The sequence below is a fragment of the Atheta coriaria genome, unplaced genomic scaffold, assembly GCF_025399875.1.
Source record: "Atheta coriaria isolate IRGN ID8LTWV9N9 unplaced genomic scaffold, Caltech_Dcor_3.1 hic_scaffold_1_pilon, whole genome shotgun sequence".
Taxonomy (NCBI): Eukaryota; Metazoa; Arthropoda; class Insecta; order Coleoptera; family Staphylinidae; genus Dalotia; species Dalotia coriaria.
In genome coordinates this window covers 5,762,148-5,776,294 of record NW_027045443.1, presented here as the reverse complement: position 1 = coordinate 5,776,294, position 14,147 = coordinate 5,762,148, and the positions used below count along the sequence as shown (strand labels likewise).

The 14,147-nt window shown below is 40.3% G+C and overlaps 2 protein-coding genes and 1 long non-coding RNA gene across 4 annotated transcripts; 2 read left to right on the top strand and 1 right to left on the bottom strand.

Annotated features, from left to right (window-relative positions):
* The first annotated feature begins 574 nt into the window (after positions 1-574).
* Positions 575-7,257, top strand: eRF3 (eukaryotic translation release factor 3). The gene is given in 8 exon segments (XM_065308633.1): positions 575-964; positions 1,034-1,117; positions 1,120-1,443; positions 2,686-3,116; positions 3,460-3,651; positions 4,086-4,349; positions 4,411-4,579; positions 4,647-7,257. Coding segments are annotated over 8 exon segments (1,746 nt in total). The 5' UTR covers positions 575-726; the 3' UTR covers positions 4,691-7,257.
* Positions 7,218-11,610, bottom strand: LOC135796509 (zinc finger MYM-type protein 3-like). Of its 2 annotated transcripts, none has more exons than XM_065308560.1 (2): positions 11,496-11,610; positions 7,218-11,361 (listed from the first exon to the last, which is right to left on the bottom strand). In XM_065308560.1, the coding sequence occupies exon 2, from the start codon at positions 11,334-11,336 to the stop codon at positions 7,590-7,592; it is 3,747 nt and encodes a 1,248-aa protein (XP_065164632.1). In that variant the 5' UTR covers positions 11,337-11,361; positions 11,496-11,610; the 3' UTR covers positions 7,218-7,589. The 2 variants fall into 2 exon arrangements, with proteins under 2 accessions (XP_065164632.1, XP_065164624.1); XM_065308552.1 differs by having other exon boundaries at positions 11,464-11,594.
* Positions 11,611-12,967: 1,357 nt separating this feature from the next.
* Positions 12,968-14,112, top strand: LOC135789995 (uncharacterized). Its single transcript, XR_010547695.1, has 3 exons — positions 12,968-13,115; positions 13,394-13,562; positions 13,614-14,112. It is a non-coding gene; the product is annotated as an uncharacterized lncRNA (long non-coding RNA).
* The last annotated feature ends 35 nt before the right edge of the window (positions 14,113-14,147 follow it).

Genomic DNA, 14,147 nt, shown 5'->3' with positions numbered 1-14,147 from the left:
CGAGCAGCATTCGCGTGCAACTGAAAGAGAAAAACGCAGCACCAGTTTAGATAACATGAAACATGCCAATGTTTCATTCTATTTGAGTCATAGGTTAATGATGACATATTTAGTTTGTTAATGTATAGTTGTACAATTTCCAAATTAATTGGATGGTTTACGTTTATTTTTAATCGTGAGGTTACTTGAGTTAAACATGCACGCAATTTATTTCCCTTAATGTTCCTTATTGTGACTTTCATTGTCAGTGCATCATTACACGAGTTCATCGAAGAAGTTTGAATTTCATCATTCAAGAATTTGCCTATACGTGCGTCAGCGAGATTACAGTTGATGCCACTCGGTAGTGGGGCGTATCCGGTTGGTACGTTATTTTCAAATGATTTAATATTATTTCTGCATTAACTAGTTGATTCTAAATGGTAAATGCAATTGTATAACGCTGCAACTAATTCACAAATGCATTTATGATTGATTCGGCAACATTGCTGTAAACATTTTTGAAAACAAAAGAGAAGTTTATGTTGGTAGCCTAGCGAGTGTACTAGAAGTGCTGACGTCTGACATCTTGCCTCGCTCACTAATTTCCGGTGCTGGCGGACAACGCACGCGGACAGGTCGAGAGCGAGTTGCCGCGAGCGGGCATTTTACTAAATTTTTTACTGCAATCGATTTATTATTTATTATACCTCCGTCGGTGGTGCGTGCAGCAACTTGTGTCGTACAATGTCCAATAATTCAGCACCGGATTGTTGGGAGTCGCAGGCAGACTCCACATCTACAAACAACTCGCCAACTAAGCCCGCGGACGTTACGACCAAGTTTTCCACGTTGAACGTCAACGCAGTCGAATTCGTGCCTTCATTCGGTTCGTTTACCGCACCAGCCGCGAGTGACGACGACGCGTCGCCGACGGAGGAGGCGGCCGCCTCCGACTCGCCTGAACACACACCGATCCTCAATGGTAAGTGCCACGCCGTCAGAAATCGCACATGACGCTAACACGCGTGCATATGCGCCCCATATTCCGCAGGCACGAATACGGAGAGCGCTGAACGAATCGACGTTAAAGAACCACCACCTATTCCACCCGCTGACGGCGATGCATCACCAGGTGACGGGGCACCTGGGAGGATGTGGCCGAGGACAACGACCCCATCCTTACCCCCGAGGGCGATGAAGAAGAGCCCTCGTCTGAGGAGGCGCCTAAGATCGTGAAGAAAAAGCTCGCTAAGCCCGAGGAAGCATCCAAGAACAAGAAGGAGCATGTCAATGTCGTGTTTATCGGCCACGTGGACGCGGGAAAGTCCACGATTGGCGGCCAGATCATGGCTCTCACTGGTATGGTGGACAAGCGCACGCTGGAAAAGTACGAACGTGAAGCCCGCGAAAAGAGTCGCGAGTCATGGTACTTATCGTGGGCACTGGACACCAATCAAGAAGGTAAAAGCGCCTCGTTGTTTTATGTACATTTTAGTCTAAGACATAAATAAGCAATGCGCCACAATAAGTCAGCGGTCAGAAGTGATATCAGCTTCTGGAAGCGTTACAATTGTGGCAGAGCATTGAGTGTCTGCGGACTTGCATTGTGGCGCCGTTTTGGCGTCACTCTGCGTCTGTCTGCGGTTATCTCGCGTCCTTCGAGAGTCGATTGTTTTGCAATTTCTACAATCATAGTGTAAGGACTAACAGCCTTCTACCGCGAGCGGTAGATCTGAGACTGCGGTTGTGTTGCTGCTACGACGCAGGGTACCGTTAGCTCTAATAGCCTATTTGAATCGAGGTCAAAGTTTTTAGTTTAGATATTTTCGTTTATAAATTTATGAATTAGCATGAGTAATGTGTTAGAATGTGTATGCGTTCTCTTTTTGAATTCTGAACAATAACACATAACAAGGGCGATTATTAAAACACAATTACGGATAAAACTCACTGAATACACTGAAAATCAAATCGCTTAATGTCGCAAACAACGCATTTAAGTTTTACAACTCTAAATTCTAACTGATTACATCTGGGTTGTTTTGGTTTCAACCAGTTTTTCCACTTTATGTGGAATTTTATTTATAGGCACCTATTAGTCTTCACGCGAATATTTTAATAAGTTGAATTAGTGAGTGGCGCGATTGCAGTGTGAAATCACATGTGAAAATTTTAACACTGTTGAACAACTGTGATGAACTTGAATGCAACCATTCTTTTTAAGTAATCGCAAAGGTTGACGGTTACGAAGTTATAGAATAAAATTCATTGGTTGCAAACAAGCGTAGCACAATTGATCATTCTTGTACATTCAAAAAAATATAATTATTTGTATACGTTGTATACTTATTATTTTTCCGGTTTGATTTTAGTTCCGGCTATTATTTAATATTTGGCGAGGTTAAAGAACCACGATATAAAATTTTAAAAAATGATTGCAAAATAACTATAACGATTCACTGTAATTGTTCTTAAGATGCCTATTTATTATGTTTGAAGCGTATAAAAGCATAATAATTAGACGCTTTGAATTCAATTGAGAAGACAGTGTAATCGCAATTTAATTGAAGCGAGTGTTCAATTGCAAATCAATTGAGCCGATAGTGCTGCACAAGATATGTACAAGTTGTATATGTAAGTTATTAGAATTGAATGTTGATGTGCAATGCTAACGCCGAATCGTTGTTTACTTATAATATCTAGAGCGGGATAAAGGCAAAACAGTGGAGGTGGGTCGCGCCTACTTTGAGACTGACAAAAAGCACTTCACGATCCTGGACGCGCCCGGACACAAAAGCTTCGTTCCTAACATGATCAGCGGCGCTGCACAAGCCGATCTTGCCATTCTGGTGATATCGGCGCGCAAGGGCGAATTCGAGACAGGCTTCGACCGTGGCGGACAAACTCGCGAGCATGCTATGCTTGCGAAAACCGCCGGTGTGAAACATCTGGTCGTGCTTGTCAACAAGATGGACGACCCCACCGTCAACTGGGATGAAGCACGCTACAACGAATGCAAGGATAAGATTCTTCCTTATCTGAAAAAGTTGGGCTTCTATCCTGCGAAGGACCTCAGTTTCCTGCCCTGTTCGGGCCAAACTGGTCAGGGTCTCAGGGAGCAAATCGATGAGAAGGTAAACAAATTAGTAATACCCACTCAAATTTGGTTTCTTTTTATTTGCACCTGGAAAAACATAATGCACTTCATTTTATGGTGTTAAAATGTCATGCATGGTTCTGACAATTCATTGAATGGAAAACGAACATCAGATTTGCGTGGATTATTGGTCATTATTTACGCTAAACATGTAACTTTTGTTTGCTGTTATTTTTTTCGATGCTAAATTGATGTGTGTGACAATTTTTCAATAAAAATTTGATTTTGTCGGTCGTTTCATTGCACTATTTTTAATAGTAGTCGATTTTTATATTTGAATTTGGTTTTCGGGTGCTGAACTGATGTCTGTATTTTTGTAGATTTGTCCGTGGTATAGAGGACCAGCGTTCATACCTTTCATCGACGATCTTCCATCGCTCAATAGGATAGTCGACGGACCATTCATTATGCCCATTGTTGATAAGTACAAGGACATGGGTACGGTTGTAATGGGCAAAGTGGAAGCAGGCGAGTGTAGGAAAGGCACAAATCTTATGATTATGCCAAATAGGGTAAGAAATCAATTCCTTTATCATAACTATACAACAATAATATCATATACGCCACGAGGAAGTCAGCGGTTTAAGGTTTGAAGTCTTAGAAAGCGTTACACTTGTGGCATAGCATCGAATTCTTGTTGCTCGTTGATGATCAGCGTTCTGTTGATAATTGGCTTTGGTGGCAAGTTTTCAGGTCTATTACTTTTATGCGACTTGATTCACTTTTTCAAGTTAATCTATAAATAGACGAACATTGTTTTTTCTTAGTTAATTTAATATGTGATTATTTGAGAGTACTCTGATTTTATTCAGAGAATTCAACAAAATTGTGCTTGTGCTTTTGTAACAATAAGGCAACATATCAACTCAAATTGTTTTACTCGTCTCGCCGAGATATCTTAAGAAGTCACTTTATTCCGTGGGTCTAATTTGTTTTGCATTTTTAGACGCCTGTGACCGTAGACCAGCTGTGGTCCGATGATGATGAAGTGGGACAGGTCGTATCCGGCGAAAATGTGAAAATTAAGGTAAAAGGCGTGGAAGAAGAGGATGTGTCGCCTGGTTTCGTGCTCTGCGACGCCGCAAATCCAATTCGCACCGGCCGTATCTTTGACGCGCAACTCGTCATCCTAGAACACAAATCAATCATTTGCGCCGGCTACAGTGCAGTCATGCATATCCATTGTGCAGCTGAGGAAGTCACCGTTAAAGTAAGTCGATTTGCGCTTGGCATTTAGCGAACGTTACTAACACTCTCATTGCTCTGTGCAGGCCTTAATTTGTTTGGTAGATAAGAAAACCGGCGAAAAAAGTAAAACGCGACCTAGGTTTGTAAAGCAAGATCAAGTAGCCATAATGAGGATAGAATGCGCAGGCGTCATTTGCCTCGAATCGTTCAAACTATTTCCACAAATGGGACGATTTACACTACGAGATGAAAGTAAGTACACAACATCCGCATATAGTCTACTTATCAACTAACTTATGCTGCGATCTCTCATTTGTAGATAAGACTATTGCCATTGGAAAGGTACTCAAAGTCGTAGAGTAAGTCGTATTACTACTGTAATGAAGACTAGGCCGTAAGATATACTCTAAATTTACATCAATCAAGTAATGCAAACTACGAAAAAGGCAACAAACAAAGCAAAACATAGCGAAAACTAAACCAGACACAAAAATAATGAAGTGAACGAATATTTCGTTTTTTATACGCGTAAAATTCTTGCTAAACTTCGAAATCGGTAATGGTAAACACAAAAGAAACGAAATTTATTTATATATTCATAGAGCAGAAAATTAATTACACGACACTTATGAAGCTAAATGTTCGCTAATCCGAAGCAGCAAGAAGATAGAGAAAAAATTGTTACGACTATTATATATTGTGCAAATGTGAAAAAGAAATTATGAAGATGTCAATGATTTACTAATGGGAATGTGGTGAGACGGTATAAAAGTACGATGACAGGTACGCAGTTCTAAAACGCGCTGCGACGTTTACAGAATTGCCGACATTTGTATATATATACATGCATATATATACATGTAAACTAGTACATATGTGCATATATATATGTATATCAGTTTCTCTCCTTCAAAATCACAACCGCATTTCGAAAGACGTGGAGAAAAGAATCCTGTACAGTTGTTAAATACTTATTAGTTGAATTTAAGATGCATGGCGAAATGGGGGGGCCTGTGGAAGCATTGCTGTAATAATGTTTTTGCTCGCCGAGGACCCGCAGTCACATTTTGATAAATATTAGGTGCGCTATTAAACATTATGCGAGAGATAATTATAGTAATACGCGAATCGTGAGTGTGGAAACGCAAAAGTTTAAATAATTGTTTAATTTTAATTATTATTAATGGCCGTTATTCGTTTTGTTTTTTTTAGGTTTCTGGTATTTTTTTACGCGAATCACCGCGCGATCACAAGCAATGAAGCAGATATGATAGGACGATAAAGAGATATAATATACTGGTCATTATTTATATATTATATTTTTATTAATCTTTGAATAATGTTTACGCGATTTGCGTTCGATTGATTGTACAACATGATGAGCGCCCCGGTTAGTTTTTATATTTATTTTTAGTTGTAATTTTATTTAGGCGATTTAACCTTGTGTTGCGCACAGAAATAGGATATTATTTTAATTATAAACTGGGGCGGAATAGGGTTACAAAGAAGGGTGCTCATTTTATAGTTTTTTTACGATTACATTGCTTGGCTGGCTCTCCAATTCTAGATGGCTCTTTAATTACTGCATTCGCAAAGAAAAATTCAAACGGCCTACGTCACACGCGTTTCGAAAGCAACCCAATTGATATGCATGTAATAAATATATACAAGGTTTCTTTTTCGAGTTTGCATTTACAAGTGGATTCTTGGCGAGGCTCGGAAGAAGGAAAAAAAATGAAGGCGGCACAGATTTTTACTTGTTACGAATGATTAGCAGAACGTCAATGGCCATTAAATAATTATCATTTCACATGAGTTGCTCGCTGAAATGGGCGGCCTCGGGTGGTAAACCGCGGGACGCGACCCGCCGCCAAGTTTCACGTGCTCAAATTTCGATTTCGACCGACACAATTCATGTTGCAGCCTTCAGCGCGCGTCGGCACAACGTCCAGTTCGACGCTGGCGCGCCATTCCGTAGTCTTTCCGTGCACGCGGCGCCGGTTTACCCCTCGAAGTGCGTGCCATTGCATCACTGTGCAAATACATACGTGGCGATGACAGATGACGTTGAACATATTTTTTCAAAATGAATGGTCATTGCATTTCTGTGATAGACAAAGCCATTTGCAGTGTTTTTTACTGATCAAGAATAACTTACAATTTATTGATGATGACAAATCGTAATCGCAAACGAAACTCAGTATAGCCATCGAAAATGCAGATATTTCGTGCTTGCAGTGTTCAAGAATTTCATAGAAGCGCAATTTTTAAAGCTGTGAACGAGGGAGATGAGGCAGAAACAAACAAACAGGTTTGATCGGGGGAAGTGTGCCCGACGCCGCCACACCACAATACGACGTTTCAGTTCCAACGGAAGAACGCGCTTCATTTTTGTAAACAGACGTTTTAAAAGCCACCCCTGGACGAACGAGTGGATGATAATCGCGTTGTGAGTTACTGAAACGTTCATTTTGTACATGTCTAGATTACGTTTCTGCGTCCGTTTCTTCTCGCGGAGAGTTAAATATAAAATTTAGAACTTGCCGAATGTGCATCGTTGGTATGATGTTTGTATGATTGAAAGAAAACCAATTAATTATGCGAAAGAATTACGTTGTTCGTTTCGTTGATTTTTAAAATAATTTTTTCTTCACATTCTGATATGTTAGACTATAAATACCTATATAATATAAAGAAAAAAACTACAACAATTTTATTGATTACTTTTTGACGAAGAATAACTGAAACAGACGTTAAGGAATTATTTACAACACGCAAGCGCGCTTCGCACAGGTGTGTTCGCGAAGCGTGCGATTTCAACAAATATTAGTAATCGAAACGAGTTTAAATTTAAAATGAAAATAATCAGATGAGATGAAAAATAATAACGTTGCTATCAATTTTATATATTCAATAAAATTATAAAATTACTCCTGTTTTTATTATCGTGTTAAAACAAGCCCATCATCCATCATATGTTAAATCAAACAGTGAATCAAAATTATTGTTCTCGCTTACATTTAACACTATTCTACAGAAGAAAAAAAAAACATTTTTAATTGAATCTGACGTCGGAATTAATGATTACTTACACTTATTCTATTATCATAATTGAATTAGATTGAATATATAAAGAATTAATTAATGAATCAATAATGAATGTTTCCCTTACAGCTATCACAATTCTACGTGAATTTAATTAATATCCTCTCAATAGAGGATCGCGTCATAAAATAGATAGATAAAACCTTGATTGTGTCATTTACGTCCCCAAGATGGCCATACTGATTTCCTTAATCATCTTCATTCTATTAAGCATTTTCTCCAGCTGTGGTCTTTCTAGAGCACTGGTGGAATACCAAACAGGACTGTCTGGGACACAGCTCCGTTCAGGCTGAAGATAAAACACGTCATTTCTGGCTTTCACGCTCTCCGGGCATTTGGACAGGAAGAACTCGTACAGGCGCACGGGGCACCTGAGCGGATTTTCTAGACATTCCTGCTGTTCATAAACTTTCCTCTTGCCCCATGCACCTTTACTTGGTGGATAAAACCGCAACAGAACATTCCTCTGGTTGGGGGCGTTCGCATTTCTTTTCCAATGCTTCATAATGTGTGAAAAACTCAACTGCAGGTGATCATCGACCGTAATAAGGTTGAAGTGTTTAGTATTGAAAAACAAGAGTGTGTTTAAAAGCACGAGCGGGGAGTGTGCACCAAGTTGTTTGCTCTCCCAAAGATGCTCCTCTTCTACGCGGGTCACAATGTATTGGCTTTCATTGTAGAGCTGGCAGAAAGACAAACAGATCTCGTTAAATGTGTCCGTGAATTTTTCGTAGTAACCGTCACAGAAAAGATTATCAATCCGGCCGTTCTCATAAAGGTAAAGTTGAATACCCAAGCAGAGGTAATAGATGGTGTCGGATGCATAAACGGCGCCGTTGGGCTTGCGAACTTCCTTAATGAATTGACATAAACAAAAGCAGAGATCTTCCGCGCTTAACTGTAGCAAGTCCAGTTTAACAAATTTGGTTGCTTTCAGCTTCTGTAGTTCGAGATTCTTGGTCGAGGCCCATTGTTTCCAGGCATTCACGCCAAACGTATACTTCAGGGAGAGATTTTCATCCGGTTTGACTATGTCCATCATGCGTTGCGAGGATTGCCGACCACGTGGCGCGTAAATGCGGGCTCTTTTGCCTGACGCCAGCATTCTCGTCGAGTTGTCCACTTCGGATTCGAGGTCCAACGGTTCAGTGTACTCGTTTGCCATTTTGAACGCCATGGACAGCACATCGTCGGAAAACGATGTCGATGCGGTGTCCATCTGCGTTATTGACGAATCCAATAATTTTGTGGTATCCGGCACCACACCTACATCATCATCGGAGTCGGATGTGGGGTCGTTGCGCTTGTCGCCGGCTGCCATATCTGCCATCATTAAAATCTCCGCTTCGAGTGGGTCAGCGGGAATACGATTCTTTATTTTAGCTATTTCTTTCTGAATTCCCTTCATGGACTTGCGACCTGTCAAAATGAAAATAGGAATTATCATTGGAATAGGGATCGGGGTTGGGAAGGGCACGGGTTGAACATACATGTGAAGTGGCACTGGAACGAAAATCTGTACCGGAATGGGAATCCAACGGGTCGTGGTATCATCAGTTTGAACATGCACAGTCCTTTCTTTAACTTTATGCTGGATTGATTTCGTCAGCATACGCGGACGACACATCACCGCTTTGTTCTTCTGTTTGGGTACATACCGTGGTTTGGTTACCACAATCATCTGCACGGCCACTTTACCAACATTATACGCCGCATCTATGAGTGACGCCAAATCTCGACCTTCATAGGTATAGTTTTGACTTTTCGAGATCAGCTCCAGGTGCGGGATGTTCGGTTCAAACAGTTTCGACTGCTGGGAATACATGCATTCGAAGTAGACACCCAAGCAAGTCAGTGAACACACACATGTGGAAGTCTCGCCGTCGATGAACCTAATCATATCAAAATCGTATTTTTTTACAAGACACATGCTGCAATTCACGATTTTTCTGTTAATGATCAGGAATATCTTCTGACACTCGCGTGAACAGAGGCTGTGCACCGTGCCCAGTTCGTATACGGACGCATCGCCTGGTTTTGGCGAGAAAGTCGTTGGGCATACAACACATTTCACCAGCTCCACCTTGTTGACAAACTTGTATGCCACGAGGCACCTTTCGGAACAAAGCGAATCCATCTTCTCATCACCGCGGACATTTAATTCAACCTCTTTCACCTGCCTGCACACCGAACATGGCCCTGACTCCTTCGGTTCACACTCGTTGGGATTCGCCGCCTCCTTACACCGTTTCGAGCAGAAGGTCGCCGCGTCATTGGCTTTTAAATCCTCCTGACAATACTGGCACAATTTACGTGCCTTTTTATAGGAAATAAGACACGTGGTCTTGCAGAATTGCGTCACCGTCGAACCAAAGCGCACACAATATTTACCTAGTAAATTTTCCGGCACTAAGTGATGGCACTTTGCGCAGTCGGCATTAATGCTTCGTTGTGAAGCGGACAAGCAGCCCTCGTCGCAGTAATCCCGCGCCTCCCACGTAACGTAATCTTCCACATCAATACATCGGTTGCATATTACACATATACGGAACGGATCATGATTTTCATTAATCTCTTCGGGCTCAACAGCAGGCAGGAGCTGCAATTGCTCGCGTGAGATTGTTTCCTCCGCAGCGAACACGCGTAATCGCAATATTCGCTCCACATAATCATCGGCGTGTTGCTCTTTGAACTTGTCCAAGCACGCAGTGCTGCAGATGCATTCGCATTCATCATTTTTGTGTGCTAAATACTGAGGAACTTCCTCTTTGGCACAAATATTACATGTGCTCGACTCGGTGCGATTCGCAAGAGTTATAACAAATTTATTTTCGTCTTCCGAGGCTTCACCTTCGGGTTCCGGTTGTTCTTCGGTTTCCGTTGAAACCGGCACTTCATCATCTTCGGCCAAGATTGTTTCTGCCTCTTTTCCGTTGAATATATCCGCGGTTTCTGCCGGCTGTGCCTCGGTTGACTCAATTTGCTCTGAATCCTCTTCACCGTCAGTTTCAATTGGATCAAAGTCCATCTGCGAATCCTCGGGTAAACTATTCTCCTCGGCGACATCTACAAAGTTGCCTTCCAATAACTCTCCAGGAGGTTTCACACTGAGTGTTATCCGGTCGGGATCCGTATCAATATCTACCTTGTCCTCAACGTTTTCAGCAGTTTCTGAATCATCATCACCCTCAATTTGATTTTCAGCATCCTTCATGAGAGGGTCTGCAGCGGCAAGATCAGGAGGCCCATCATTACTGTCATCTTTGCTTGTTGGATCAACTTCTTCAATTGGATTAGGATTGCTTTCATTTTCATCTCTGCTATTTTCATCCAGCAGCACTGAATCAAAACCGCCACCTTTGACTTTTTCATCGTTTTTGTCACTGTCTTGCTCCTGAACATCCATTGCTTTAGGTATATCTACAATAGGATCAGTATCACCTTCAAATTGAACATTCTCAGTTTCAGTATAGAATGTCTCAGGTATATCCACAATTTTATAATTTACATCATCCAATTTCTCAGCTACATTATCTATTAATTCTGCAATTTTTTCTTCATCATCCAAATTACTTTTACTTGTTTCTTTCTGATCACTTTCATTATTCTTTTCTTCATTATCAATGCTCAATTCTTTAATAACAACATCCTCAATTAATTTATCTGAATCACCTTCACATGTAAATGTTTGAATTGCTTGTGGTGACTTTGGTTCTGATGTGGTAGGAACAGAATCCTTATCAACATCAGTTTCAATTGTTGTAGTGAGTGGAGCCAATGAATTTATATCACAATTTATCATTTCTTGTAGTACTTGCTGTTCAGGTTCCACAGTTTTAGATTCTTCTGGGTTCGTTAGTTCTGTTACGTCCGTCGTGGGTACTACATCCTGAACGGGGTCCATTCTGATGGCCTTTTAGCCCTTTAAACTATTTAAAAAAAAATTAGGACCAAGCATACATTTATATAGAAATATATATATAAAAGGTTATGTAAAATAACATAAATAATTAACTAGTGGATGAATATACCATTTAAGAATTATAATCCAGTATTTTCTTACTTATTTAATTACGCCGAACCAATTCATCTGAATAATCAACAGTTACAGTAAACCGACATGATAAGTAGTTAGAGCGCACATAACCTCTATTTTCACAAGCGGTGGAAGCATTATTTGGGGACGCTTCATTACTGCGCATGTGCAGTAAGAATATTTTTAAACATTGAGGAGCGTTTGAATTCAGGATGTATAGAGTCCGGTGCGCTTTTATATTGCGAATAGTTTACTTACCTACCAGTTTTGCCATACAAATATGAGATGTGTTGCTTGAAAAAACTTGTCTAAAACTTTATACGCTTTAATGTACGTTGCACATAATTAACCGACATTCTCTCTACGCGCCCAGATTCGTCTGTACGTATGTACCTACCTGTTTGTTAAAAAACAACAAATACCAAAAGGCTATAAGGGACTTATATGCCACCACCACACACAATAAATATCTATATTTGAATTGATTTTTTTTGACTTCACACTGGTATCTATAGAATAACCACGAACACTGTTCGTCCCCCAACCAGTGATTTTATAACCGCGTTTTACGGATCTGACGTAGTGTTGCACTACTCCACGCCACCTTTGATAACTAATTAATATGTTTTTTTCTCATCTTTGATACACTACAATCTAGCAAATGCATATCATATTTTATTTCTATTCCTCTTAAAAGTTGAGATAAGATGTTGCAGCAAAATTCGTACGCAACGTGATTCGGGTAAATACTTGCGTCCACGTGTTTGAAAGTCGAAAATTGCATTGATCACGTACACCCTTCAAGTCTTGAAGTTGTATTCGCATAGTGCTAGGCCTTTATGTTACTTCTCGTGATACACCTGTGATTTGAACTACAATAAGTTATTTAATTATTTGTTATTATGAATGATTCGTGTTTAAGTGCCGTTGCCTGGAAAATCCTTATAAGATTTGTTTCAAGAATTTAACTCTTCAACGTTACCACGCACGATTTGCACTGCTGCAATCTGTTCTATTACACGCTTTTATGCAGTCCCCTTGTTTTTCTTACGCCTTCTCCCTTTACCCTCCGCCTTCAATACTATGATGACACACTGCATTGCGCGCTAACGCGCACACGTATGAATTTGCAACTGGCGCGAAATGTTGATCGTTATTGGCAATTTTTATTTCATCAGACATGATTATTTCAACGAAATACACACTTACAGAATATACACACATTTACAGTATGTAAAGTACCACTTTTTTGTGTCTAAAAACCGTGGATAAACTGGAATTGTGCGAAATACAAATTAATGGGCAAATTCATCTCTTTAATGATTTTCTCATATTGCAAATATGCACTCATTGCAGCGCAGCATATACTTTGCTAATGGCAGGTAGTGTTACATACCTTCCTACACATTTTTTATTCAATTCGATGCACAAACAATCCGAATATTGTGCTTGTATTTATTTTTTTGTCCGAAACATAAATCTTAGCATGTCATGACAACAACCAAGTACATTGACTGCCTGTCACAGTCATTTTTACAATAATATTTTTGGTTTTTACGGTGGAAAGATTATAATTTGAAAAAAATGTTTATATATATTTACGTACTTGTTTATTGACCTCCTGAACACCTGCTTAAAGCGGAGAAGGTAAGCTTACTATAGTGGGTATTTCACTTTAAGCTGAGTTTACATGTGCGCAAATATGATCAGTAATTGAAAATGAAATGAATGTGTGTTTTTGTGAGGACTTGCAAGTTAAGGTGAGTGATGCGCACAGTTTCCATTCAATTTGATATCATTTTAAAATGCTTTCGATTCGCGTGGTAAAAAAAATGGAATAGGTCTGCATGTTTTGGGGCCCCGCTCAATACCTGTCAACCTTTCAAAATTGTTTCAAAATTAGACCATTATTTTTATTTATACAGACCGTTTTGCATCATCATCATGAGGAAGCGACCGGGAACATCGCGCTCTCGAAGCCCATCACCAGCACCAAAATCAGCGCGACTGTATACTTGCGGTGAAACAGAATCAGCTTGCGGAGACATATCAGAGCGCAGATCAAGTGGAATCCAAGTACTTCTTCGTGCCGGAGTAAGTCGTTAACGCGCTCTTGATTACAAATTACTAATATGATGATTGCAGGTTGCTTCACCAACTAATGACGAAAGACGCAGTGCAATCCAACAATTGGTGCTTGCTGCAGTTAGCGGTTCAGCCCAACTAATAAGTATGTTGAGGAGAGCAGTAGGAGCGATCGCCACTGTTCCTATGACGGTTGCTTCAGCAGTCGCCATCGTATCAAATACATGCGCTACTTGTGCAAGTCATACAGCTACAACTCATACAGTCATACAGGATACACCTCCTACTACATGTGAAGCTACTGATACTGCAGAGGCAATACCTGAAGCTAGGGAGTCATCAACAACTGATATGACAGTTGCTATATACAGGACACCGATGGTCGACTCAGTGCATGTGGGGACTTCCACGGAGGCAATTGAAACAGCATGCAGAGCTGTACCGGAATGTGCTAGTGTTCCTCTTGTGCAACAATTCCGAAATGAAACTTTTGAGATTTATGATTCTTCTAGTTCAACAAGTGGACTTGTATTAAATATATAAATATTTTGCCAATTTATTTAGTATGCGCATTTTTTCTGTTTCTACAGTGTA